The sequence below is a fragment of the Plasmodium gonderi genome, assembly GCF_002157705.1.
Source record: "Plasmodium gonderi DNA, contig: Chr03, whole genome shotgun sequence".
Classification (NCBI taxonomy): domain Eukaryota; phylum Apicomplexa; class Aconoidasida; order Haemosporida; family Plasmodiidae; genus Plasmodium; species Plasmodium gonderi.
This window is the reverse complement of record NW_021628927.1, coordinates 332,463-358,353: the sequence shown is the minus strand read 5'-3', so window position 1 is coordinate 358,353 and position 25,891 is coordinate 332,463. Positions and strand designations below refer to the sequence as shown.

Below are 25,891 nucleotides of genomic sequence, written 5' to 3'. Positions count from 1 at the left end.
GATAAACTAACGTTCATTGCCATGTTATTTCATTTTCTTCTTCTGTGTATGCACATTGGCACTTTAAAAGTCGGTTACCCATTTGCACATTTTCCTTATTATACATTTTTGGAGCGCGTTTGTGCGAGAAGTTTTGGATATATATAAATATACACATTTTTTTATCAACAAAAGGAGTAATTCGAATTGACATAAGGAGGGTAATTCGAGGTATGCGCACTGTTTTGCTACGTTTTTTAAATTTCCATATATATTATATACATATGTTTTTTTTCTCCCCCCTTCCCTTCTGTTTGCATGAACATGAAAGAAAAAGAGAAATAAAATTGAAAAATTGTAATAAAAGTTTAGTGAAAAAAAGGAAGAAAAAAAAAAAAAATGATGTAATATAAATCAATTTTGAACATAGACGTAGTATTGAAATTTTTCTTTTTCTCCCGTTTGCCAAGGGAAGAGTTGAAAAATAATGCATAGAAAAGGAAATCGAAACTCTCAATGTGCGGGGCAGTTAACAGTGCATTGTGAAACACATGATAGCATAAGGAATCACTTCGAAGTGTAATGCAGCAGTGAACATTGAGCAAAAGTGATGCTAAATAATTCTAAATAATTTTCTACATAAAACATAACGCTTAGGTTTTTGTGCAGAGTTAGTCTCAAACTCCCCACGGAGGTGTATAGCAGAATATAGTGAAAGGGAAATAAATAAAAGAAGATAAACTGAAAAAGAAAAAAAAAAAAAAAATACAATAAAAAGATATTAAAAGATAGATATACTTCCAAAGCGCTGTGCTCACTTTTTTTTTTTTTTTTTTTTCTTTATTTTTGAGCCAAATGGGAATTAAAGGATTGACAAAATTTATTGCTGATGCAGCACCCAACGCAATTAAAGAAATAAAAATTGAAAATTTGATGGGGAGAGTAGTGGCTATTGATGCATCCATGTCTTTGTACCAATTCATAATAGCTATTAGAGATTCAGAACAATATGGAAATTTAACGAATGAGTTAGGAGAGACAACTTCACACATATCTGGGTTAATGTCAAGAAGTATAAAGTTGATGGAGAATGGTTTAAAACCAATATACGTGTTTGACGGTGCGCCTCCTGAATTAAAAGGATCAGAATTAGAAAAAAGAGGAGAGAAAAGACAGAAAGCAGAAGAGTTATTAAAAAAAGCGAAAGAAGAGGGAAATATAGAAGAAATAAAAAAACAAAGTGGAAGAACAGTACGAGTTACAAAAAAACAAAATGAAGAAGCAAAAAAATTATTAACCTTAATGGGGATTCCAGTTGTAGAAGCTCCATGTGAAGCAGAATCTCAGTGCGCATTTTTAACAAAATATAATTTGGCTCATGCAACAGCAACAGAAGATGCTGATGCTTTAGTATTTGGGACGAAAATTTTAATTCGGAATTTGAATGCTAATGCATCATCATCTGCAAATCAAAACAAGAATAAAAATTCTAGTAAAAGAGGATATATATTAACAGAAATAAATTTAGAACAAGTATTAAAAGGTCTAAACTTAAACATGAATGAATTTATCGATTTTTGTATTTTATGTGGTTGTGATTATTGTGATACCATCAAAGGTATTGGTTCCAAAACTGCTTATAACCTGATAAAAGAATATAATTGTATTGAAAAAATTATAGAAAATATAGACAAAAATAAATATCAAGTCCCTGCAAATTTTAGATTTGTAGAAGCTAGAGATTCTTTTATAAACCCAAAAGTTTTATCAAAAGAGGAAGTTAAAATTGATTGGTGTGAACCGAAAATTGAAGAATTAAAAAACTTTCTAATTAAAGATTATAATTTTAATGAAGTAAGGGTTACAAATTATATTAACAGATTATTGAAAGCGCGAAAAGCAACTACCCAGAGACGTCTGGACAACTTTTTCACTGCTTGTACTAAAAAAAGTACTAAATTAATTATAGAAGAAAGTCAAAAGGAGCTGAAACCAAAACGTAAGGGAAAAAAAAGAGACTTACCAATTGATGGTTCGACGAAGCTTAATGCAAAACAGAAAAAGGAACAAAATAAGAAAGTAAAAGTCGAAAATGAAGACAAAAAGACGTCAATTAAAAATGAATCCAAGGAGGAGCTGCAGAACCACCACATGGAAGAAGCAGAAGAAGGAGAAGTAGAAGAAGAAGTAGAAGAAGAAGTAGAAGAAGAAAAGGATGATGCAATGGGTCTGGCACCACCCTTTGATGAAGAACAGGATGAGGGGGATAATCCTAGTCCCAACTTCTTCCACCATAAATCGGACTCCGAATCAGGTAATTTAAAAATAGCAGAAATGGAAAAAATGGAAGAAATAGAAGAAATGGAACAAAATGTAAAAAACGATAATATAAGCCCTGTGTATAATTGCACAAATGGGAACGACACATTAGGCAACAACACCCACCTAAGTAGTAACAGCACCTCGTATAGTCGTAATAGTTTAAATAATAACAAGAAAATAGACGAGAGTGTGAAACATTTAACTAATGATTCCCCAAGAGATGACAACAATCATTTATGTAGTAGTGAGTTGTTCCCTCATAATACCACCGATTGTTTGAATAACAATTCGGATATGATGCAGTCACAAGTTAAAAAAAAAAACATTTTATTTTTATTGCCCTATTGTCCAAAGAATGTTACTAGTGTTAAGAAGAGGAAGTCTATCCAGCGTTTCTAGGAAGAGGTGCTAAGAAGCAGGTATTAGTATCATTATATCTGTGCCGATGCCTTTTGGCCTGATCTGTGTCTTCATTTGGGGTCCTTTCTTTAGCTACATCTGTGTTTGTATATTTTTTTTTTTTTTTTTTTTTTTTTTTTTTTGGTTTACATGAATTTTCACTCGTTTCATGAAATTTACGTCGATGCAGATTTTGCATCTTCCGTAGCTAACCTAAGGGCTATTTAGTACTTACATATCATTAACTGATTTGCTTGGCCCACCCACCCCTTTTATCTACCATTTTACTATCAGGTTCAACAGTAGCGAAAACAGCAGTACCATATTTTAACATCATCAGATGAGAATGACACCATTTTTAATTTTACATAGCGTGCATTTAATACATTTTTATGAATACACTTATGCATTTTTGAAAAACTGGAAATGCATATCTCGTACATAGATCAAAAATTAGTGTTCGAATAACGTGTTTTGATTTTTTGAAAAAAAAAAAAAAAAAAAAAAAAAAGACAATTTTGTTTGATGCTTTTTTAAAATGTTCTGTGCATTTCCGCGTATTTGCGAACTGTTTCACACATTTTTGACCTTTTCCATATATATTTTTTTCTCTCCATTCTTTTCCCCATTTTGATGATATACAGATGGGGGCAAAAAATGGCATATCATTTCAGTTAGGGGCCTTGGAGGAATGGCGTAAATATTCTACATCTTCATTTTTATAGCCTATACATAAATGATGCTAATGCTTGTTTTGGGAAAGTGTGGTGATGCATTTAAAAAATAAAAAAAAAAAAAAAAAAAAGGAAAGAAAGAAAGTAAGAATGAAAGTAAGAATGAAAGTAAGAATGAAAGTAAGGAATGCTTGTAGAGTATAGTAGTTCCCCTTTGCGTACCTCTTTTTTGGTAATAAATAGTTGCATATATCTGGATGTGCTTCAACATGTGTCAAACAAGCTTCACAATGCATGAACTTTCTCCAATGTGCATGTTTTGTTTTTTTTTTTTTGGCACACTTTAAGGACCTGTATTCTGTTCATTTTTAATCTCATCATACTAACTTAGTGAAAGGGGTGCTAAATTCGGTAGATCTCACTTTTTGGTCATTTGGAAAGCACATTCCATGAAATCCTTTTTTTTTTTTTTTTTTTCTACTTCCGCCTATGTTAAGTGTATATAAACAGTAGGTATGTGCTGTATGCAAACTTTCTATGATCAATGGTAAAAAAAAAATGTTAGCGATATTTTAAATGTTTATATTGCCCCCCCCAACACCCCCAACACCCCCACATTAACACGATGTTCTTGATGTTCTTGTCCCCCTTTTTTATCGGTGAAAAAAATTACTTGTCCTGAATGGGGAATACTTGAAATACACATTTTCTTCCAACTAGGAAATGTCACATAATGCTATTTTCATTTTTTTTTTTTTTTTTTTTGAAAGGAGAAAATATGTTCATGAGTGAAATGGTTAGAGTGGTGATTTAAGATGTGTACTTTTATAAAATCTATTTTTTTTTGCGTATCTTATTTTGAGGAAATGTAAAAAGGAAAATAATAGGAAAAAAAAAAAAAAAAAAAAATAAGAAAAAATAGGAAAAACTTTTTAAATGAATAAATTAAGCAAAGGGAATATTTTTTGTTTTTTTATAAGTGTGAAATATTTTTCTTTTTTTAAAAAAAATCGTATACTATATTATTTACAGCATGGGACAAGCTGTGGAATGGTCAGAAGCCAAGGGACACACCTTCCTGTGTTTTCATATGGAAGAAGAAAGAAGGAAGAGAAAAATGCAACTGTGATTAGTATGACATGTAGTGCATCAATAATTGCACGAAAATCAAACATATTCGACTACATACCATGTGTAGGAAAGAAAAGAGGTGTACTAAACTTCTCCAGTTTTTCCCAAAACGGAAAGGGAGGAAATATCAATTCTTATTCTTTGGAGAAGAATAAAAATGGAGGAAATCAAGATTGTGACACTATGAAGTATGAGAATGGTAACCCAGATGATGACTACAAAAAAGGTGTGAGGACTGGAAAAAATGTTCCTAATAACAATCTCAGTGATGTTCAAGGCGAGGGAAATGACAATCTCAGTGATGTTCAAGGTGAGGGAAATGACAATCTCAGTGATGTTCAAGGTGAGGGAAATGACAATCTCAGTGATGTTCAAGGTGAGGGAAATGACAATCTCAGTGATGTTCAAGGCGAGGGAAATGACAGTAAAGATATTCTGGAGGAAGACGATCAGGATGATGACAACAAATATGCAAAATCATTTTACGAAATTTATGATGACAACGGAGACACACACGATTGTCCGCAAGAACTACTTAAGTTCATCAGAAAGGAACATATGAACATACAGATAAAAATAAAGTGTTCCAGTCCTAGAAACCTGAAGAAGACTGATGTGCAAAATGTGATAAATGATATGTTCCAAGAGGAAGGAGTGGAAGAAAGACCAATTGAGAAGGGAAAGGAAAGGCATATAAAATCAGGACAGGAAGCAGAAGAAGATAATCCTGAAATTTATTATCTAAATTCTAATTTTAAAAAATTTAACTATCCTGATCGAAACGTTTTATGGCCAAATCCGCTAGTATACAATCATCGATTACAACCATTTGTATTGGAGAAGAAAAAGAATGAAGACAATGTTACTTTCGAAATTGATAAGAAACATATAGAAATAAATAAAAACCGATTACAGAATTTATGGTGTTACAGTTCTAGTTATGGCGTAGATTGGAATACCTTGGATGCCCTTTTTCTGAATTATAAAAATAAAAAAGAGGAACATTTAAATGAGTGGGAAATGAATAAAAATAAAATCATGCTTTATGCATCCAAAGTAGCTAAACGGAAATTAATAAAAAGTAGAAAGCAATTATTAGACAACTTAGGTATTGATTACTCTAATAATATTTATGCTAATTACGATGACATTCACGAGGTCAACTCTATTGATGTGGATGACGAACAGATGACAGAGTATAACTTGTTGTTCCCCCGATCTATTTTCAGGAATTGGACCCGCACGTACTCTTAAAAATATAGTCATCAAAATTTTGCTGTGTGTATGTCTGGCTCACTCACCCCGTTTTCTATTCTACGCATACTCATACATATGCTCTTGCACATGCACATATACATATACATACACATGCTCATGCACATATACATACACATGCTCATGCACATATACATACACATGCTCATGCACATACACATGTCCTGTATCCTACCCCACATTTCAACCCTTTTCGAAGTTTGTACTTTTACTGGAAGGACAGGTATATGCATTACTACGAAGACACCCTGTGTGATTACCTAAAAGGGGAAGTGGTTGATTTGCAACTGCTTAGAGAACAGAACGAACGCAATTTAAATTTATCAAAGAAGAAAATGATGCGTGAGCACTCCTTTCGATTAAAGCCAATTAAGGGCTCCAATTTATACGTTACAAGATATGTACCCAAGGGAAGGAAAAAGGTATGGAGAAAGAGATTTATATAATTCTTCCTGCATTTTTGCGGAGCACCTGCACCTGATGCCAATAACCAAATTGTCGTGTATATAACTACACACTGCGCGTAGCAGCACGAACACATCATAACACACACCATAATGCACATATAAAAGGTGCATCGTTCCAACCAATTATAACAGCATATTCGTGGTCAGAATGTTTCCATGCTTATCGCTTTCATTTTGTATATGTGTATACCCTTTATTTCAGGCTAAGGTCAATGTAGATCATTTTGACTTAACCGGTGTGGGAGAAAATATATATGACACAGCTCAGAAGGAAAATTAATGTGTTGAAAATGGCTGTATCAGTTTGCGTCCACACCAGCTGGATTAATGTGAAGTTGTGTGAATGACATGTATAGAGGACATATTTGAAGATTTCTTATCTCCATCCCACGTGAGTAGGTTCCTTGCGTTTTTCTTTTTAAATGCAACAAAAGTTATACCGAATTTGGGAGAGCAGTAAAACTTATATGGTTACACCCTATTTCGAGAAAAAGTCTGAATGGATATCATCGTATTTACTTCAATATTTCCGCAATTTTTTATTTTTTTTTTATTTTATCATTTTATTATTTTTACTATACCTGCAACATGGGGACTCATGAATGAATGGATGAACCAACACATATGTTGTACTCGTTACATATATATGCACACGTAAAAGGAAATCGTGGGAATTTGGTCTTCCCTCCACTCATCTTTTTATTTTTTTTTTGTTTGCCTATCCCCCAAACCATTCCCCTCTATTTTGTTCTTAACAAAACCGCTTAAAAATGTTTTTAAAAAATCTTATGATATAATATTTCATTTATGTTATGTTATTTCACTTATGTTATTTCGCTTATGTTATTTCGCTTATGCTATTTCGCTTATTTTTTTTTTTTTTTTTTTTTTTTGGAACGGAAAGAGGATGGGGAAAAACAACCACTTCGGGTTGGATTAGAGTGATCACTTTGTAGGAGCAGGAAAATTTTAAAAAAATTGTCAAAAGTTGTTTGCATGAGGGAAATTTAAAAAAACTGTCAAAAGTTGTTTGCATGAGGAAAATTTAAAAAAATTGGCAAACTCTGTTTGAGAATGGAAATTTTACAAAAAATAATCAAATCGCGGTAATAATATATGGTAAGGAGTGAAAAATGAATAAAATGACATAAAAACAAAAGAGTATATAAGAATAACAACATCTGAAGCAACTTGTCACAATATAAAATTCGTTATCCTTCAAGATTGCTATTTTAAAAGCAATTGTGGAGTTCATAAAAGGGAGCATTGACATTACTCTTTTTTTTTTTTTCACTCCCACATATATGTAGTTGCATTAGAACACATGTGGAGAGAGGCGAAGGATTACCAACAGCGGAAAGGCAATGGTAGCGGGAAATAAAAACTGATAGAGTGGGGGTACATTTTTTTGGCACCATTTTTTTTTTTTTTTTTTCTTTTATTGAAAAAATGACAATTAGAGCATTTATAGCAGTAAAAATATTGTTCATTCAAATAGTGGCACTATACACATATATATGTAAGAGAAAAAAAATTATGAAGGTAAAGGAAAAGAAAAGGAAGAAGTTATATATCTAAGTTTACGCAAATATTTCGAGGTCGTGCATATAATGTTACACTAGAAAGTTATAAGCAAGGAACAGAACACATTAGCCCTAAGTCAAGTCTCAGATAATAATTATGCATGTAAAAAAAAACAAATTTTGAATGGTGGAAGTACGCTCCCGTCCGCATAAGGATAAGAAAAGAAATGGTGTATACATATATACATATACGTATATACATATAAAAATATAAATATACGTATATACATATAAATATAAACATATACATATATACATTTACATATATACATATATATATGCATAATATTACGTACACATGTACATGCATGGCTACATCACGTGTACAATTTTATTTTAAAACAAAGGATGTGTGAAAAAACTGTGATTTGAGCTTTTACATGTGATATTACGATGTTCATGACGTCACATGTTACATATACTTTTATATAAAGATAATAATTGGGAAAAAAAAAAAAAATTATCACGTAAAGAGAAAAGAAAATTGGAGGAATAAAGCAGGCAAGGGAGAACATAGAACATAACTGTAATATGGAAAGCAAAAAATATATTGGTTAGTTCATTATATAAATTTAGATCTGAATATAGAGTTGTGAATAATAATTAATTTCACTGAGTGTTAAAAAAAAAAAAACTGTATCAATTTTTTTTTTTTTTTTCGAAAAATTTGTTTCATCTTCATAGCAATGACATGCACATAGACTTAAAAAATTACAGCTGCGACCATGTTTATTTGTATGTATTCCAGTCCTTTCACTTTTGTGCACGTATTTAATTTGTGTAAAAAAGGTGGTTATTTCTGCATGTATATAATAAAGACACCCTATTTTTTCACCTTTTAACTTCCCACAGACAACGCTCTAACGGGGGATTGGATATGCTCGGATGAAAAGTAAAGCAGATTTTCCTTTTAGTTATTTGTTGTTGCACGTCGCTGCTATTTTCAATCTATTTCTAACCACGTCTATCCATTTCCAACCTCTTCTATCCATTTCTAACCTCGTCTATCCATTTCTAACCTCGTCTATCCATTTCTAACCTCGTCTATCCATTTCTAACCTCGTCTATCCATTTCTAACCTCGTCTATCCATTTCTAACCTCGTCTATCCATTTCTAACCACGTCTATCCATTTCTAACCACATCTATCCATTTCTAACAAAATTTAACCGCTTATAACCTCGTCTATTGACTTCTTTCCCCTTCTAACAATGTTTAACTGAACTTCTTCTTCACTCCATTGTTGTTCTAGCATGAGATAATTCCCCTTTATACTTTATCCAGAATGGAGGCATAAATTATATTATGTGTGTCGAGAGAATGCGTATATGTATGCAGTTATGCTTAACTCGACACATGAGCGTGTACGTACCTTCGATATCTATGTTAAAAAAAAACACATCTTAGTGTATGCAAAAGATAAAGAAAAATTTTTTATAAACATTATTTTTAAAGATGCGGAAATGTGAACTCATCACAAAGAACACACTGTAATAGATGCAACAGGGTCAGGCCAAAAAGTACAAGTAATGGTTTTTGAATGGTGCACATGTAATTCGTCGTATATAATTTGTTGTATGTAATTTGTCGTATGTAAAATATGTCGTATGTAATTTGTAGTAATGTAATTTGTAGTAATGTAATTTGTAGTAATGTAATTTGTAATAATATAATTCGTCGTATGTAATTTGTAGTAATGTAATCTGTTGTATGTAATTTATCGTATGTAATTTGTTGTATGTAATTTGTTGTATGTAATTTGTTGTATGTAATTTGTCGAGTATAATGTGCAGCATGTAATGTGTGGGGAGTATCACACTCTGAGCATCGTCCATCTGCCTTGTGCTGCATCTTCCCATTTCTCTTGCGTACACATTACTGGAACACATCGATATGCCAATTTTCTCCACTTTTGCAAATCATGACACTTCACCCTCATTAGTGAAAATGAACCCTAAGCAAGTACTTTTTAAATCAAATGACTGGAAATGTGACGACTGTGGAAATATAAATTGGGCCAAGAGAGATAAGTGCAATATGTGCAGTAAAGCTAAATTCTCGAAAAAAGTGAATGACGGAAAATTGAATAAAGAATTAAGAACAGGCAAAGGTGGAGGTCATTATGATATTCAAGGGAGTAACGAAAAGAGGGTTCATGACTCGGATGACGAAGAATATGATGAATTTGGCCGAAAAAAGAAAAGGAAGATATTAGGTTCGTGCCGAACAAGAAACTTGCTATAGTCCCCTTCTAAATATGTCTGCACAATGTTTATGTGTGCATATTTGTTCTGCATAACCACGTTTATGTATTAATATTTTCCAAACCACACATAGCACTTCTCGTACAACTGCTTTTTTTTTTTTTTTTTTTTTTACCCTCCCGCAATTATTTTTTCCTTTTTATTTCAGATAAAGATGAGAAAAACGATAAAAATGAAAATGAATCCAACAGAAATAACAGCAATCATAGTAACAGTAGAGAAGAACCGTCATACAAAAGTGACACTTATAGAAATAGAAATTTCAATCATTCAAGTTCGAGAAATTTTACTTCAAATAATTATGAAAAAGGCAACATTTATGGAGAAAATAGGAATTATAGCAGACCCCACAAGGTCGGTGGTGAATATCACAAAAATTACTATGGTAGAGGGAACCTGGATCAGAGTTTTAACACCAGCAGAAATAATGGCATCTACAGGTATGAGGGAAGTAGTAGGTATCAAGGAAGAACTAGGCACGATGACAATAACAAAATATATGACAGGAACAGGAGGTATAACGGAAATAACAGGTATTGGAACGGTGGTAGGTATGAAAACAAGGACAGGTATGATGGAAGATCTAGGAACGATGTCAACAACAGTAGATATGAGGACAGAAGTAGACATGGAGATAGCAGCAGGTATGGTCAAGAACAAGATTATGACAGGAGGTACTCAGACAGAACGGATATCTCTTATGAGAAGAATAATGAGAGGAAAACTGATTACGAAATAAGGAGGTATAGAAAAGATTAAAGCCATGAATCGGTTATGAGACAAATTAAGGGAAGAATGAAATGGAGCTATAATTATAAAGAGTTTGCAAAGTGATGACGAAAAAATTATTCGAAAGATGAAAGGGTACACATAGCTAATATGGGCGAAAAGAAAAAAAAAAAAGACATAAAATATTAATAAAATAATAATAAAGTAATAATAAATAATTAAGTAATAATTAAATAAGTAAATAAATGCGCATTTTACGCGCCCCCATATGTCGCACAACCACATAAGCATTTTAAGTTGGTATCACATGTGTACATTTTTTTTTTTTCTGGTTTTGAATATATAAAATTTAACAGATCACGTGAAAACTTTTGGGCAGTATATACGAATATACTTTTTTTTGTTTTTTTGTTTTTTTTGCCCTTTCCCCTATTACTGCATGGCCTTTTATTTGAATAACTTTTTTATGTATGGTTGGTTGCATACATATATGTATATATTATATGCACATGTAAGCATGGATTTTACCTACTCGAGCAACGCTAAGATTGTGTAGAAGCATTCATATCTCCAGCCTTAACACATCACAGCACACCATGAGTTATTTTATTAATACTTAATTTTTTTTTTTTTTTTTTGAAGTCATAGCCGCATTTCTTAGTTGTTTTATCTAATTATTTTATCACCTTGTCATTTCGTCATTTCGTCACTGCGTTGTCTTCATTTTTTATTATTATTTTTTTTTTTTATCTATTTTGATGTTGTAAATAAAAAAACAATTACAGCATTGGACCTTATATTTTTAATCAACGTATTTACAATACGTTACTTAATGATAGCCGTTTTGGAAAATAAAAAAAAAAAAAGTGCAAAATAAACGAGCAGAAAAAAAAAAAATATATGCATTGCAACTGATGTGATGGAGAAGATGAAAAGAACCCTGTTAAACATGTTTCATGCTTTGTCTTGAGGAATGGACAGATACTCCATTTGGCTTTCCCAAAGATGGATATGTTTTTTTTTTTTTTTTTTTTTTTTTTTTTTTTTTTTTAATTTTGTTTCCACGCATCAGCGTGATGTTTTTTTTTCCATGTTAAATATACTTGTTGTCAATCGTGAAGGGTCTTTTTAAGTTCACCAGAAGTAATATTCACAATTTTGTTATTTTCCAAAAGATTTATTTGTTTTTTGAGGATCACTATTAAATCGAGCTGTTTTTTAAATGCATATATGAGTTCCTTTTTTTCTTTTGTTAGTTTGTTAACATATTCTTTTTGAATATTTTTCTCGGGTAAATTTTTGTCAATGGTAGTGGAACTACCAAGAAGCATCATCTCTCCCTTAGTCTTCAAGACATTTTTATAATTTTCAATTTCGGTAACATATTTATTTATAATTTCATCTTTTTTTTTTATTAAAATATTTTGTTCTTCCAATTTTTTTTCCAGTTTCATTTTTTCAGCTTCCAAATTTTTAATTATTAATTCTTTTTCTTGATCTCGCTCTAATAGTATTTTATTTTCTTCCTCGAGCGTTGAAAATTTTTCATTCATAAGGCCAGTAAATTCATTAGATTCCTCTACTCGGTTTTTTAATATTTCTATTTTTTGTTCTAAATCTAATTTGGCATTGCGTAAATTTTCATTACTTTCATTTATCTTATCCTTTTCTTTCATTTCCTCATTTAACTTGCTGTTTATGCTATACATTTCTTCATTCAAATTTTGTATGTACATATTTAGTTTGTCTTTTTCTCTTTTGTTTTCCTCTTCTATATTGTACATATGCGTTTCGTGTGCTTGTTTCATCTCCTGGAATTTGGTTTTGTTTCTTTCAATTTCGTTTATCATATGTTCACAGCATACATTTCCTTTTGCTTTGTTTTTTCCCTCGCTTACCTCATCATTATTAGTTTCGACGTTGGTTCCAGTAATGCTGACAATTTGCGGGGTTCGTCGACCTCCAACTCCTGTGGTGTTTATGGTACCTGAGGGGGAATTACACTTTTCTGAATTTTGTGATTTCTCATGTATAGGAATTTTTTTCCTAATTATAATTTTTTTTTTTTTTTTTATGACTCCCTTTTGTGACCCTATCAATGGAGTAGATTCCACAACTTTTCCCATAATAGAATTGAGAAGCTCATTCTCGGAATCTTCTTCTGCTTTGTTGCTTCTATCGATTCTTTCATTGGTATTGTTTGTGCTTATGTTGGTTCTGTTCATTTGTTCTTTAGTACTTTTTTTATTCTTTACAACTTGTTTATGGATGTTGATATCTTCCTTCTCGTTTTCTCCATTGTTGTGTTGATTGTAATCCCCATCATTATAGCCACACATCAATTTCTCCTTCGAACTCTGTTTTTCATTTACTGCCTCATAGTCATTATTCAGATCTTCATTAGTAAAATCAATTGTCTTCCCTCCTTTTCTTATGCCAAGCTTAACAACTGTTTTTCTAGCAACGTTCTCTTTCCTTTCCCCTTGTCTTATTTCAGCCGAAGTCACCTCATCAGTATTATTAATAGTTGTAGTATTCCCATTAGAACCATTCCCTCCATTAGGAGAATCGGTAGAACCTGTATTGACCACTTCTTGTACTTTTTTAAAGATCTTTCTTTTGACAGTTTTCTCACCTTCTTTTTGTGAAAAAGTTCCTGTTAAACTTTTCTCTATTTGCACATCCGTTTTCTTCCTGACAATTTTTACATTTGGATTTTTTTTTACAGTATCGTTATTTAAATCTTTTTTCTCGGCATTCTTGCTTTCTATTTTAAGCAAATTACTGCTTTTTAATTTATTAATTGACATTATGCAGAGGCATATTTCGAAAAAAAAAAAAAAAAAAAAAAAAAAAAGGTTAAATAAAATACCTTTTTTTACCAGTTAAGAGATTTTTTTTTTTTTTTTTTAAATTAATTTCCAATATGGAAGAAATGTACGGATCCTTCCTCTTCTTTTTTCATGTTGCATAAAATTTTGAAATGTCATTGTTGTTTATTCGTAAATGTGTAAAGTGTTATTAAAAAAAAAAAATAGCAGAAATGATATTCTAGGATAATGATAAAAGAGAAATAGCCAAGGCACAGATCACGCGCGGTGAATATCTCCATTTTACCATGTCTATATTTGGGTAATAATTCCTACTATATATATGTATCTTTTTATGCGAACTGAATAAGGGATAAAGATCACTTGTCAATTTTGTGCATAAATTGAAGTTCATATGTGTGCAGCAAAAAAAAAAAAAAAAAAAAAAAAAAAAAAAAAAAAATGGAGGAAACAAATGGAGATGCAAACAAATGGATATGTAAACTTAGCGGAGAATCTGTTAAATGGAAAGAAAATTTCCACTTTTTCTTCCGTTTCGGAGTGAAAAAAGGTGGAAAAACTATGATTGCGCATTATGGACAAATGGGAATTCAAAAAATATTATGACAGGAAGAATGATAACAAAAAAAAAAAAAAAAAAAAAAAAAAAAAAAGTGCAAAGCAGACGGTCGAAAATGGATAGAACGAGAGAAGGGAATGGAGGACAGAATGGAGAAAATCTCGAATAGAGAGGAAAATAGCATCAGCAAAAATATATACTTTCTAAGGAGAAAAACTTCATTAGGTCTTATTTTTAACAACGAGAATATTTGATTGCCCTTTCTTCGTTAGTTTACTTCATACAAAGAAGAACAAAAAAACAAAAAAAAACAAAAAAAAAAAAAACATAATCGTTATTCGTGGGAAGAATATCTCTCCCCAGTGAGGCACAGTCCCTAATAATAAAAAAAATAGATATCCAATTTCTATACACTAGGCTCACCAAAACCTAGTATTTTTTCTACATGAAGGAAAATCATTCTGTCTAAGCCTACAAATTGGTTATACGTTCAGTTCATCCTCTTCACTATTGTCTGATATATAGTGGTAGTACCTTTTTAAGGATTTTTTTCTTTTCTTCAAAATAAGCAATTTTTTTATTTTCAAAATATTCTCCTCTTTTGCTACTTCCATATGGAACTGTCTAATGTCATGTTCCAATGCACGATGATCTATGTTTTCATTTAAATTGCAAATGTTTTTATATCTCTCTAGTATCTTTTCGAAGGTATTAATCTCCTCCAATTTTAGTTTTTTCAAACGGTTAAGCGGGTCCACGTAATGTTCACGCATGCGTGGGGGGCTGTTATTGCAGTTGTCTTGCACATCAGTTAGTTCTGCATCAGCATCAGCATCAACGTCGATATCATTATCGATGTCATCCTCTTTAACAACCTCTTGAACGCACCTCTCAGCATCCTCTACATCCTTATCATTAATATCGTTCGCAGTGTTATGTTCTTCTTCGTCACAAGGGTGGGGGGATATCTCCGTTCGATTCGTTTCATCTCTATTGCTTTCGTCATTATCACTTTTGACACTATCACTTTCGACACTATCACTTTTGACATTTTCCCTTTCGACACTATCACTTTTGACATTTTCCCTTTCGACACTATCACTTGCTGATCTACATTGCGAAATTCCTCTGTTATCATTTTTGATGCTTCCAGATTCATCATCATTTGAAAAATTTTGTACCCCCTCCTGTTCTTCCTCATTGGTTAACAAGTCTAAATGATGTATCATTTGGGTAAGGGACACATTTAATCCTTCCTCTTCTGTCTGCTCTGATTCCTCTGAAAATAAAAAATCATTCTCCTCTTGATTGTATGGTTCAGTTGGGTTCAGTTCAGATAAATGGTCTGTCTTAACAACTTCTGCATGTCCCTTTTCACCAGTGAACGGTAGATCTTTGCCCACACAAGAATCTTCCAAAATTAATCTTTCCCCCTCGTGGATATTTTCCTGATGGTGGAAAACGTTTGCATCAGCATTTGCATAATGCTCAATGTGGTGTATTTCACAATTGAGTAAGTTCATTTCTTGAATATATAATTTACTTTTTAACTTTTCCCTTTCCTTCTTCAATCGAAGGTGATATTTTTTTAAAACAGTCATATCATTTTTTGCATCTTCTAACTGTTTCAAAATGACACCTTCCGTTTTGACTAACTCATCAAATTCATTAATTGTATTTTTAATTTCATTTAACATTTTATTTTTAAGTAGAATTTTTTTTTTATTTTTTAAATTTTCCTTTTTTATATTTACATTGTCTATTTCACAATTAAACTGACTAATGTCAATCATGAGTTTTTTTTTCTTTTCTTTTAAACTGTTCATGTTGTTTTCCAACTGTAAAATGTTTTTTTTTAAGATAAACATTTTTTTTAATGAATTGAAAGTATCCAAATTGTTCTTTCCATTAGGGGTCTCTTTTTCTGTTGCAATATCCTTTGAATGATTATCCTGACCACACGGTGAGTCGATGTTATTATCTTCATTTGATGATTTGTTTTGATTTACTATCTGCCTTTCCTCATTTGAATTAACCGCACAGAAAGATTCACAATTATCATTAAAATTGTTCATAATTTTTTTGAGACTCCAAAGTAAGCGATCGGTTTGGATCCTATTTTGATAGGTGCTTTGATATTCTTCCTTCAAATCTGCTGAGGCTTTTTTGTTTTTTTCCTTTTCTTCAGAAATAAATTTCTTTTTCTCTTCCAATAGGGAGGAGGTGTTTTTTAAAAAATTCATGGATGTGTTTATGTTGGACTGCTCCTGTAGAAGGGTCCCCATTTGTTTTTCTCTTTCCTTCTCTAAGTTATCTCTAACTGTCAATGCGTTTGTCTTTTCTATTTTTTTTTTCTCTATTTGTTCTTCTAATTTTTTTATATTTTCATCAATGGAATGAATTTTTTCATCGATTTTCTGTATCTCCTTTTTGTATGTTAATGATATGGAAAGGACAGATTTGTTTAATTGTTCTTTGGCTTCTTGCACATTTTGACTTTGTAATTTTATATCTTCTTCTTCTGTATTTATGTCTACTTCCTTTTGTGTAATTTTCTTTTCCCAATCGACCAATTCACTTTTTTTTTTATAAATTTTTTTTTTTTTTTTTTCTTTTTCTTCTTTTTTATGTAAATATATGTTTCGAATAATTACATTTAACACATTTTTAACATAATTTTTTAAAAAGATTTTATGAAAATTAATATATTTTTTTTTTTGGAATAAGTCAGTAATATAATTTTCCATTTGAATTAGTTCCATGTTGTAGCTTAATATTTTATTTTGTATTACATCTGCTGTATCTAGATTTTCATTTATGATTAAAAATTTTTCTTCCTCTTTATATTTTTTTCTTTTTTTCCTTATCTGATGAACCTTTTGTAAAAATTTGTATAACAATAAATCACAGTTATACTCCACTTTTACGTTTAAAAGCATTTTATTTATATATGCATGATATATAAAAAAGTAGGAAATGGTTAACACATTTGAATTTATTTTATTTTGAAGCAGTTCGTCCAAGAATTCTTTCAATTGTCTCTTATCCCATTCATTTGTATTACTCAAAAACAAATGTTGAATAAGAGTTGTTATATGTTTTAATTCTATTTCCATCTCCATTGGCGAATTATCAATACAGAATTCCCGTTCCTTTGGGGAAATCACCGTATTACTTCCTTTTCCTATACACATTTTTGGACCTTCCATGAATTCTTCGCATGGTGAACTTGAATAAAAACTAAGAGCATCATTACTTTTCATGATGGAGAAGCTACAACCATTCTTCTGCCTTAATTCATTCTCAGAGTGATTATTATTTCTGTGTTCTTCGAAGTTTTCACATGGTGGAAAATTACTCAAGAGGGTACTGCTAGCACTTTTGCTTCCATTTGGGAATTTCTGAAAGCTTCTTGGACTTGCTATAATCATCTCATCACTTTTGTTTCCCTGCAAAACTAATTTTTCAAAGTGTTCTGCATTGAAGCAGTTTTCATTTTTTTCACCACTCTCAGTTATACTGCAATAACTGGAGGATAAATCCTTCAAGTCTAAATAAGTGTCGTTTCTTTTCCCCCTATTTACTCGGCCATCTTTTGTACGATCATTTTTAATATGACCTCTAGTGTCTCCTCTCTGTGCAAATTTTGTCTCTTGTGTTTCACTTGCCTTATTCGTATTTATACATTTTCCCTTGGCACTTCGCTCAGAGGACTTAATTAACAATCCTTCAAACATGGACATTTTTTGTTGCTTTACTGGGGTTTGCATAGGAAAGAGAAAAGAACAAAGCACTAAAAAGGGGTACTAAAAACTGAGTTTACATATTTACTAAAAACCTGATTTTACTTTTTGTCAATATCATACTTCGGGGAAAAAACTAACCATTTTGATAAGCCTATCATATTATATATATGCGTATTTGTCAAGTACGCAAGTTTGAACTGAAACCCATAGGCGTATTAAAAAAAAAAAAAAAAAAAAAAAAAAATACGGAAATATTCTACTTATTTTGGGGAAATTCCCTATCAAAATAAAGTAAAAAAATAAAGGGGGGAACACAAAAATTTAAAAGTAAAAAACATAACAGTCAAAATCAAAAAGTCAAATATGAAAAATAGTGAGAAAAAAAAATGAAAAAAAAAATAAAAGAGAGGAAAAGTGAAAATGAAAAGGGAAGAAAGAAAATATAAAAAATGAAGGCATCGCCTTGGGAGAAAAAAATGCATTCAATTGTTATTTTTCTGAATTGGGACAAAAAAAATAAAATAAAAAACTTTACAATTATATGATCAAAAACGAAAACAAAGTAGCATTATAATTCCACACTAGTGCATGTTTTGTTCATGAAAAAAAAAAAAAAAAATATATACGTCTTCATATATCATGACATATTTTATAGACTATTTTTTCTTCATTTTTGTAAATGTATTATTGAGCAGAACGGAAAAGAATAAATGCCTACATATTCATACTTGTAGGTCATGGAAGCGAATGAACCGGATGTAATTGTTTAACCTCTAAAAGGTGTCCTTTTAGAAATATTTCAAGGGAAAAAAAAAAAAAAAAATCACCTTGTCACTATTTTATATACCCAAAACGAATTTCCCACATTCTCGATTTTTTAATTTCACAAGTTCTTATTATATAAATACTTCTCCTTAAGTGTATTCTCATGAAACATAATTAATATGTACCCAAACCACAATGTTGACATAAATTCGTAAGGAAGTGAAAAAATGGGGAGGGAAAAAAAAAAAATGTCTCCACCCACCTACCCCATGGAGAGTACATATATAGGTACTGTAGAAAACTAAAAAAATTTTATTTTTGTGAAGAGCTACTATGGAGAATTGGCATAATACTTAAAAATTTTAGTCTAATTACACTATTCCCTTAATTTTTTTCCCTTTTTTTTTTTTTTTTTCCAAGTGTATATGTACAACCGTTTTGCACTCCACATTCTGCAACTTTTTTTTTGGAGAGGAGGCTAAAAAAAAATATTTTATTAAATGGCATATTATATATATCGAATTTACCTTACCAAAAAACTAAGCATTACACATGTGCACTTTTCATGTTAACATGTTATTTAACGTTTTCTTTTTTTTTTTTCCAAACAAAGTATTACATATTATATTCTTCAAAATAGAGATGTTTACCTTTCAGCATTGGAGCATTAATCCAAATTCATACTATAAAACTTGCACACAAATATATAGCAGCATGTATAGTAGATTTCAACTTGTGTATGGTGTAAACATAAATATTAAGGAATGAAAAAAAAAAAAAAAATGCACACCTGAATATCACAGTTTCTACGTTTTCCCAGTACGTTAAGTATATCAAAAAATGCCAAATAAAACACATGCTTGCTGAAATTTTTTTTTTTTTCTTTTTCTTTACTTCTTACTCATTTCTCATATTTGCATAATTTCACAAATAAACATGTTTTGTAGTAATGAGAAAATTTTAAGAACCAATAAATCCCTCTTAGAATAAAAAGAAAAAGGCTAAACTTTTTAGTTGAGGTACAGTGAAGAAAACTACTTTTCACTCTCTTTTTTTTTTTTTTTTTTTAATGCTGTATGTTTACAGTTATCACCCTTAAAGGGGGATTGTAAATCAAGTTAATCCCCTTATACCATACATAGATGTATATACGCACATGTAATCAACATCTATAAATTGTGGTCCTTAAATCTACATATTAACCATAGAATAAACCTCCATTCGCGTGATAAATCGACTTATTTTGTGTCCCTGTGCAGTTCAGGTAAAAGTGGAATGGGAGAAAATTTTATGCACAAATGTGGTATCAACCAAGTGTAGCTAGAGGGAGAGAAAAGGTGACGTTACACATTACCGTTACTTCCTTCACAATGTTCGTGTTGAAAGTTCTCTTCAGTTCTGTTGTATAAAATGTGATTATGTACTCCCCTTTTTAGTTATTCTTTCAAATTAAAAAAGAAAAGAAAAAAAAAAAAAAAGAGAAATGTAGAAACATAGAAATATGTTAGGTTTTTCCGAAGTTTGGGGTGTGATAGTTAATGTGCTCTGTATTAGCCCCTTTCAAGTTTTGTTAAATATATTGAAGGGGTAAGAAAAAGCAATGAATTGTGTGTATATGTGCTTTTACACACACGTATATATATATATATATATAGCACCTTTGTTTTTTGTTTTTTTTACTCAAACTTTTTTATTATTCACAATACACACACTGTTCAGCTGCAACAACTGCACACCCAAGGACCTGTTTTTTCCTATATATACCTTCTTTTTTCTAAATAGCTATAATAAAAAAAAAAAAAAAAAAAAGTTGTAAAACCTGGCTTTTTTTTTTTTTTTTTTTTGTTGTTATTTTGTTGAATAAAAATTATGAAGAAAAAAAAAAAAAAATGTGCCCCAAGCACGAGCTCGTTTGAAATTTTTTTCATAGTGTTAATGATTTAGATCAACAACTGAGTAAAATGTTTATAAAAATAGTTCTATATATTTATGGAAACTATATGAAAAAAAATTAAAACATGAAAAGAATTTTATTAAATGGAATAAACCAAATGTTATATTATATTATTACCACTTGTAGCATTTTAGCTATTACCTAATGTAGAACACCACAATTGAATTGCTTTTCTTTTCATTTTCCTCCTTTTTGTCAATCGCACTATTTTGAATAATAAAATTATTGGTGCCAATAAAATTATGGCGTTTCTTAGATGAATAACTAGTTACAAGCAAATTGTGCATATGTATATATAATATTAATGTGTATATGATATGTAAAGAAATGAATTTATTTCATTTCATTTATTTATTTCATGTTATTTGATTATTTCATGCTATTTGTTTATTTCTTGCTATTTGTTTATTTCTTTTTATTTGTTTCATTTTATTTTTATTTATTATTTTTTTTTTTTTTTTCCTTTGAGTATTGTGATTTAAGTTTTGGGTTATTAGCTTGTGGTAAAATTTTGTCATAAAAATTAGCCCACTTCGCTTTAAGATGTAGCATTATTGTTGTTTTTTTTTTGTTGTTTGTTTTTTATTTTTTTGTTGCTTTTATTTTATTTCTTTTTTTTTTTAAGATTTTCTTTCCCCTTAGCACATGGTGGTACCAACATGCTTGCCACTCCACCACTTATGTAGGACTTTACATATCTAAGCATGTATTTACATTTGGGAATTTTTGTATATTTGAATTTTGCTCACGCTAAGATATAAACTGGTTTTTACTTTACAAGCATTTCTACATTCATATGAAACATTTTTGGAAACTGTATGATATGTGGTTTTTCGCGTTTTGGTCCTCCTAGTATATTAAAAGAAAAATAAATAAATAAAAAAAATAAAAATAAATAAATAATAAAAAAAAATAAGTAAATAAATAAAACAACACAGGAAGTAGCTGTAACTACTTCTCAAGAAGATCTCTTCCCATGTTGTGTGTCCCCAGTAGTGAAGAAGTGCATATATAGAATATACAACAGGCGTCGCGCAACCATCGAGGAAAGGACTGAGCAAGTGTGCAGTAACAAAAGAAGTAATAAAAAAATATATATATATATTATCTTCCCTACGTTGCACACACAAAAAAAAAAAAAAAAATGAAGGAATATGAAAATTTTGAAATGCTGAAAAAGAAATTCAGCCCATTACTTTTTATTTTTCGAAAAGATGAAGAAAATGAAATTAAAAAGTATACAAAGAAGTGTACCTTGGTAAATATTATAAAAAATTACAATGGACAGAATCCAACTGAATATACAAGTATGGTGGAGAATAGATCAAATATTTTTATGAAAAATAAATTCGTGAATTATTTTGAGAAGCCTCTTGGTATTTTTAACAGATTTTATAGTAACAATAACTTTTCAGAAAAAATGAAATTGCTTAATGCAAACAACATAAACAGAAATAATGAATCGGCATATCCATATAATAGAGTTTTAAATAGAAATATCTTAAATTCAAAATATTTCCCCAACATTTTAAATAACAACATTGCTAGATATGAAATAGATGAAGAAACTGATTTTGCCGATTTGGAAGAGGATTACGTGGTTGTGAAAAAAGTGTACACCTATCTTCGGGAGTTTGAAAGCATGTACATGTACATTTACTAACCTTTTTCTTTTTCCTTCAGAAAGATTAGGTAACACGCAAATGTGTAAGTGTGCTCATTTACATACGTACACAAGGACATATACACAAGGGCATATACACAAGGGCATATACACAAGGGCATATACACAAGGACATATGCACATGTACATATACGCATGTGTGAGTTTTTTTTTTAGTTTTTTTTTTTGTTTTTCCTTCTCGAAGGACTTACCGTATCGGCTTGTCTTGTCAGAGCTCCTATATGTTTGCTTTTTGCTTCAGCTTATTTTACTTTATTTTGTTTCATTTTTTTTGTAATTTTTTGGCTTAATGAAAATCATTGTTAAGCACTACTTAAATTCGAGCACAATTTCTATTTTTCGAATGACGACTAGTCCGTTGTGCAGTCGTTGTACGTTGAATGGGGAACTACACCTAATTGTGCTACAGTTATGCATTACTGCAATTTATCAAAAAAAAAAAAAAATTTCCACTCTCCTTTAACATGATTTTTTTTTTTTTTTTTTTTTTTACGGCACTTTTAGCCTAGTATATTTTCCTCATTTTTGTATTCGTAATTTTTCCTTTTTTAAATAAAAAACTCAAAGGATGCGATTACAATACGTTGTGCTATGCATGCTTAAAACTTTCTGAACAAAAATAAACATAAAAAAAAAAAATAAATAAAACAAAATAAAGAAGCAAAATAAAGAAATAAAATATAAAAAAAATATATTATAGCTTACCCCTTAAGCTGAGAAGGAAAAATCACATTTGTATATAACAATTATGATTGTGGTAAGGTTTACCACATTTATGTTCTGGATAGGATACAAATTAATTTGGCGCAGTTTTTACTGTTCTTGTAAAATTCCTCAATAACTGACGGACTATGCTTAAGATGAGATAATGACATAGTAACTTTTTACCTAGTTAAGTGAGAATTTGAAAAATATGTTATACTTTCTGATGTGGTAAATTTAGACCACAGCTAATAAGTAAAAATAATGGTGGCACATACCATAAAAGGAAACAATATACAGAAGAGAAGTTTCTCCTAAGAGAAGATATTACTTCAAAGGAATTTGCATATATTGGAGAATCCATCACACCGTAGCACTAGCAGAGTATGGGGATGGGATGGGGGACAGTTCTCCACACACACTAGTAAGTACACACATCCACTCCGTATGTCCACATTGCATAAAGAGCTGTACTGAGTTACCATGGAAGATTTAAGCAATGTCTCCATGCAAGATATTTTATATAATGAAATGCGAGAAGAGGAAAGAATTTGCTTGCAGGATATTCTGTTGAACGACATCTGGGAAGTCGAAGAAAACAGCCAAGATGAGATAAAAAAGAAGAATAAGAATGAAATAAATCCACATGACTTTATCTTTACGAATGCACACAATAACATATTTGAAAATTATTCAGATCATGAAGGGTATAATGAGGTAATTAATTTGCTAAGTAGAACAGAAGTAACTAACAATACAGGAATTAACCTTCAAGGAAATTCTAACTTTGTCAGTGGTGTTCAAAGAGTGGATATAAAAAATTTTATGAACTTCGAACCTGTTTTTGTTAAGATTTATCATGAGAAAGATTGTTATACAAGTGGGAACCTAGCAGAGGCAGAAGGGGCTGAAGCAGAAGTAGGAAAAGTAGCATCAAAGGGTGATGCAGTAGAAGGAGATGTGGTGATGAAAGACACTACAGATTCAGGAATTCAAGAGCAAGAAAGCAAAAATTCACTTGACGTCAATCGATGGTGTGCAAATGAAGCAAAAGGAAATAAAATGACAGGAAAAAAAAAATCCATGTCAGATGAAGATTTAAGCAAGAAAAAAATGATAAGCGCAGATTTTAGCGATGATGAAATATACACACCGAAAGCACTTAAAATGAAAAGAGAAAAAAGTAAAAAAAAAAAAAAAAGAAGCAGCTCTTTTTCAGATGAAAATAGTGAAGAAAGTTCCAATATATCAGCGAAAAAAATAAAGCAAAAAAAAAGAAATCACATTTCAGATGATAATAGCGAAGAAAGCTCCAACATCTCTATGAGAAAAACAAAAAGAAAAGGAAAAATAGATGACATGTCCACTGATAGGGAGAAAGACAAAGGGTATTATTATTCACCCATTAGAACTAAACATAAAGAAGCTTTTTCAAATGCATTCGACATATTAGTAAAACGAAAAAATGAAAAGAATGAAGAGGCCATTAAAGCATTTAACTATATAAATTTAAAAAAAAGAAGAAATCGAAAATTTTCGAAAAATGTAGATAGTTATAACAGCAATGAAGATTACTGTACGAACGAGCACAGATTAGGAAGTCGAGTCGATAGAGTAAATGATAGGAAAGATGAAAAAAGAAGAAATCAAAAAAAAAATATGGATGATTCAAAAGATGGATGTGAAGATATTCCTGAAAAATATCAACATTTAATTGATCAAGGGTTGGAAGTAAATGTTTTGAGATATGCTTTGAGTATGAAAATGAATTCAAATGAACAGGTGAAAGAATCGGATATTATAGGACTATATGATATTAAAAAAATTATAAAAGATAAAATTGTGAATGTAATATTGAGACCAGATTTATTTACAGGTTTAAATAGAGCAGCAAAGGGAATATTATTATTTGGTCCTCCAGGAACAGGAAAAACAATGATTGCTAAATGGGTGGCATCTCATTGTAAATGTTCCTTTTATAATGTTAGTACTTCTTCTCTTTTTAGTAAATATATTGGAGAAACTGAAAAAATTGTAACATGTTTATTTAAATGTGCAGAGGTAGACAATCCTTCTATTTTATTTTTTGACGAAATAGATTCTATATTAGGTATGAGAAAAAAAGACGAAGACGATACGACTATAAGAATTAAAAACCAACTGTTGCAAATGATCGATGGAATAAATACAAAGAGGGATGTTGTTATTGTCATTATTGGAGCAACGAACAGACCAGATATGATTGATGATGCTGCTTTGAGAAGATTTAATAAAAGAGTATATATTCCTCTACCAGATTTACAAGCCAGAAAGGAACAAATACGTTATATCATAACGAAACATACTCATAATGGATTTCAAATGACAGAAGAGGAATTAGATAGTATTGCCCATAAATTGCATAATTGGAATGGGAGTGACATTTATCACTTGTGCACGAAATGCTACGAGTATGTGTATGATGATGCTGTCGAACTATACAATGGAATAGAAAATATACCAAACACTTCCATATTTAGAGCAATAAAATATGATGATTTTATCAAAGCCATGATGCAAGTTAATACATCCTACAAGTGCGTCTTTGACTATGACGACTGGAGCAGCAAGCATGGCTCCTTGTGAATTTTAACTCGGCATGTCATTCCATACCCGTGCAGGTGTAGAAATGTGGGGAGGAGCGGGGAGGGGTGTGCTTAATCAGGTCAGTGAATAATCAGTCGAGTGCATAAATATGTAAATGTATATGCATACCCCATCTGCCCCTAGTCATGCGATAGGGTGAAACACTTTTTCCCCTTATGAACATTACTCCTAATTATACATTT

General features: G+C 30.8%; 7 protein-coding genes across 7 annotated transcripts; 5 read left to right on the top strand and 2 right to left on the bottom strand.

Moving 5' to 3' along the window:
* Positions 1-834: 834 nt before the first annotated feature.
* On the top strand, positions 835-2,700 carry PGO_030640 (flap endonuclease 1; the record flags this gene model as incomplete). The annotated part of the gene is made up of 1 exon (XM_028686052.1): positions 835-2,700. The coding sequence occupies one exon, from the start codon at positions 835-837 to the stop codon at positions 2,698-2,700; it is 1,866 nt and encodes a 621-aa protein (XP_028541853.1).
* A 1,610-nt stretch (positions 2,701-4,310) lies between these two features.
* PGO_030630 (hypothetical protein, conserved) lies at positions 4,311-6,527 on the top strand (the record flags this gene model as incomplete). The annotated part of the gene is made up of 3 exons (XM_028686051.1): positions 4,311-5,749; positions 5,980-6,202; positions 6,450-6,527. The coding sequence occupies 3 exons, from the start codon at positions 4,311-4,313 to the stop codon at positions 6,525-6,527; spliced, it is 1,740 nt and encodes a 579-aa protein (XP_028541852.1).
* Positions 6,528-8,108: 1,581 nt separating this feature from the next.
* PGO_030620 (hypothetical protein, conserved) lies at positions 8,109-10,852 on the top strand (the record flags this gene model as incomplete). The annotated part of the gene is made up of 5 exons (XM_028686050.1): positions 8,109-8,130; positions 8,683-8,722; positions 9,285-9,355; positions 9,772-10,044; positions 10,242-10,852. 5 exons carry the CDS (start codon positions 8,109-8,111, stop codon positions 10,850-10,852), a joined length of 1,017 nt encoding a protein of 338 aa, XP_028541851.1.
* Positions 10,853-11,931: 1,079 nt separating this feature from the next.
* Positions 11,932-13,632, bottom strand: PGO_030610 (hypothetical protein, conserved; the record flags this gene model as incomplete). Its single annotated transcript, XM_028686049.1, has 1 exon — positions 11,932-13,632. The coding sequence occupies one exon, from the start codon at positions 13,630-13,632 to the stop codon at positions 11,932-11,934; it is 1,701 nt and encodes a 566-aa protein (XP_028541850.1).
* A 1,062-nt stretch (positions 13,633-14,694) lies between these two features.
* On the bottom strand, positions 14,695-17,955 carry PGO_030600 (hypothetical protein, conserved; the record flags this gene model as incomplete). The annotated part of the gene is made up of 1 exon (XM_028686048.1): positions 14,695-17,955. The coding sequence occupies one exon, from the start codon at positions 17,953-17,955 to the stop codon at positions 14,695-14,697; it is 3,261 nt and encodes a 1,086-aa protein (XP_028541849.1).
* Positions 17,956-21,821: 3,866 nt separating this feature from the next.
* PGO_030590 (hypothetical protein, conserved) lies at positions 21,822-22,340 on the top strand (the record flags this gene model as incomplete). Its single annotated transcript, XM_028686047.1, has 1 exon — positions 21,822-22,340. The coding sequence occupies one exon, from the start codon at positions 21,822-21,824 to the stop codon at positions 22,338-22,340; it is 519 nt and encodes a 172-aa protein (XP_028541848.1).
* A 1,206-nt stretch (positions 22,341-23,546) lies between these two features.
* Positions 23,547-25,688, top strand: PGO_030580 (AAA family ATPase; the record flags this gene model as incomplete). The annotated part of the gene is made up of 1 exon (XM_028686046.1): positions 23,547-25,688. One exon carries the CDS (start codon positions 23,547-23,549, stop codon positions 25,686-25,688), a length of 2,142 nt encoding a protein of 713 aa, XP_028541847.1.
* Between the last annotated feature and the right edge of the window lie 203 nt (positions 25,689-25,891).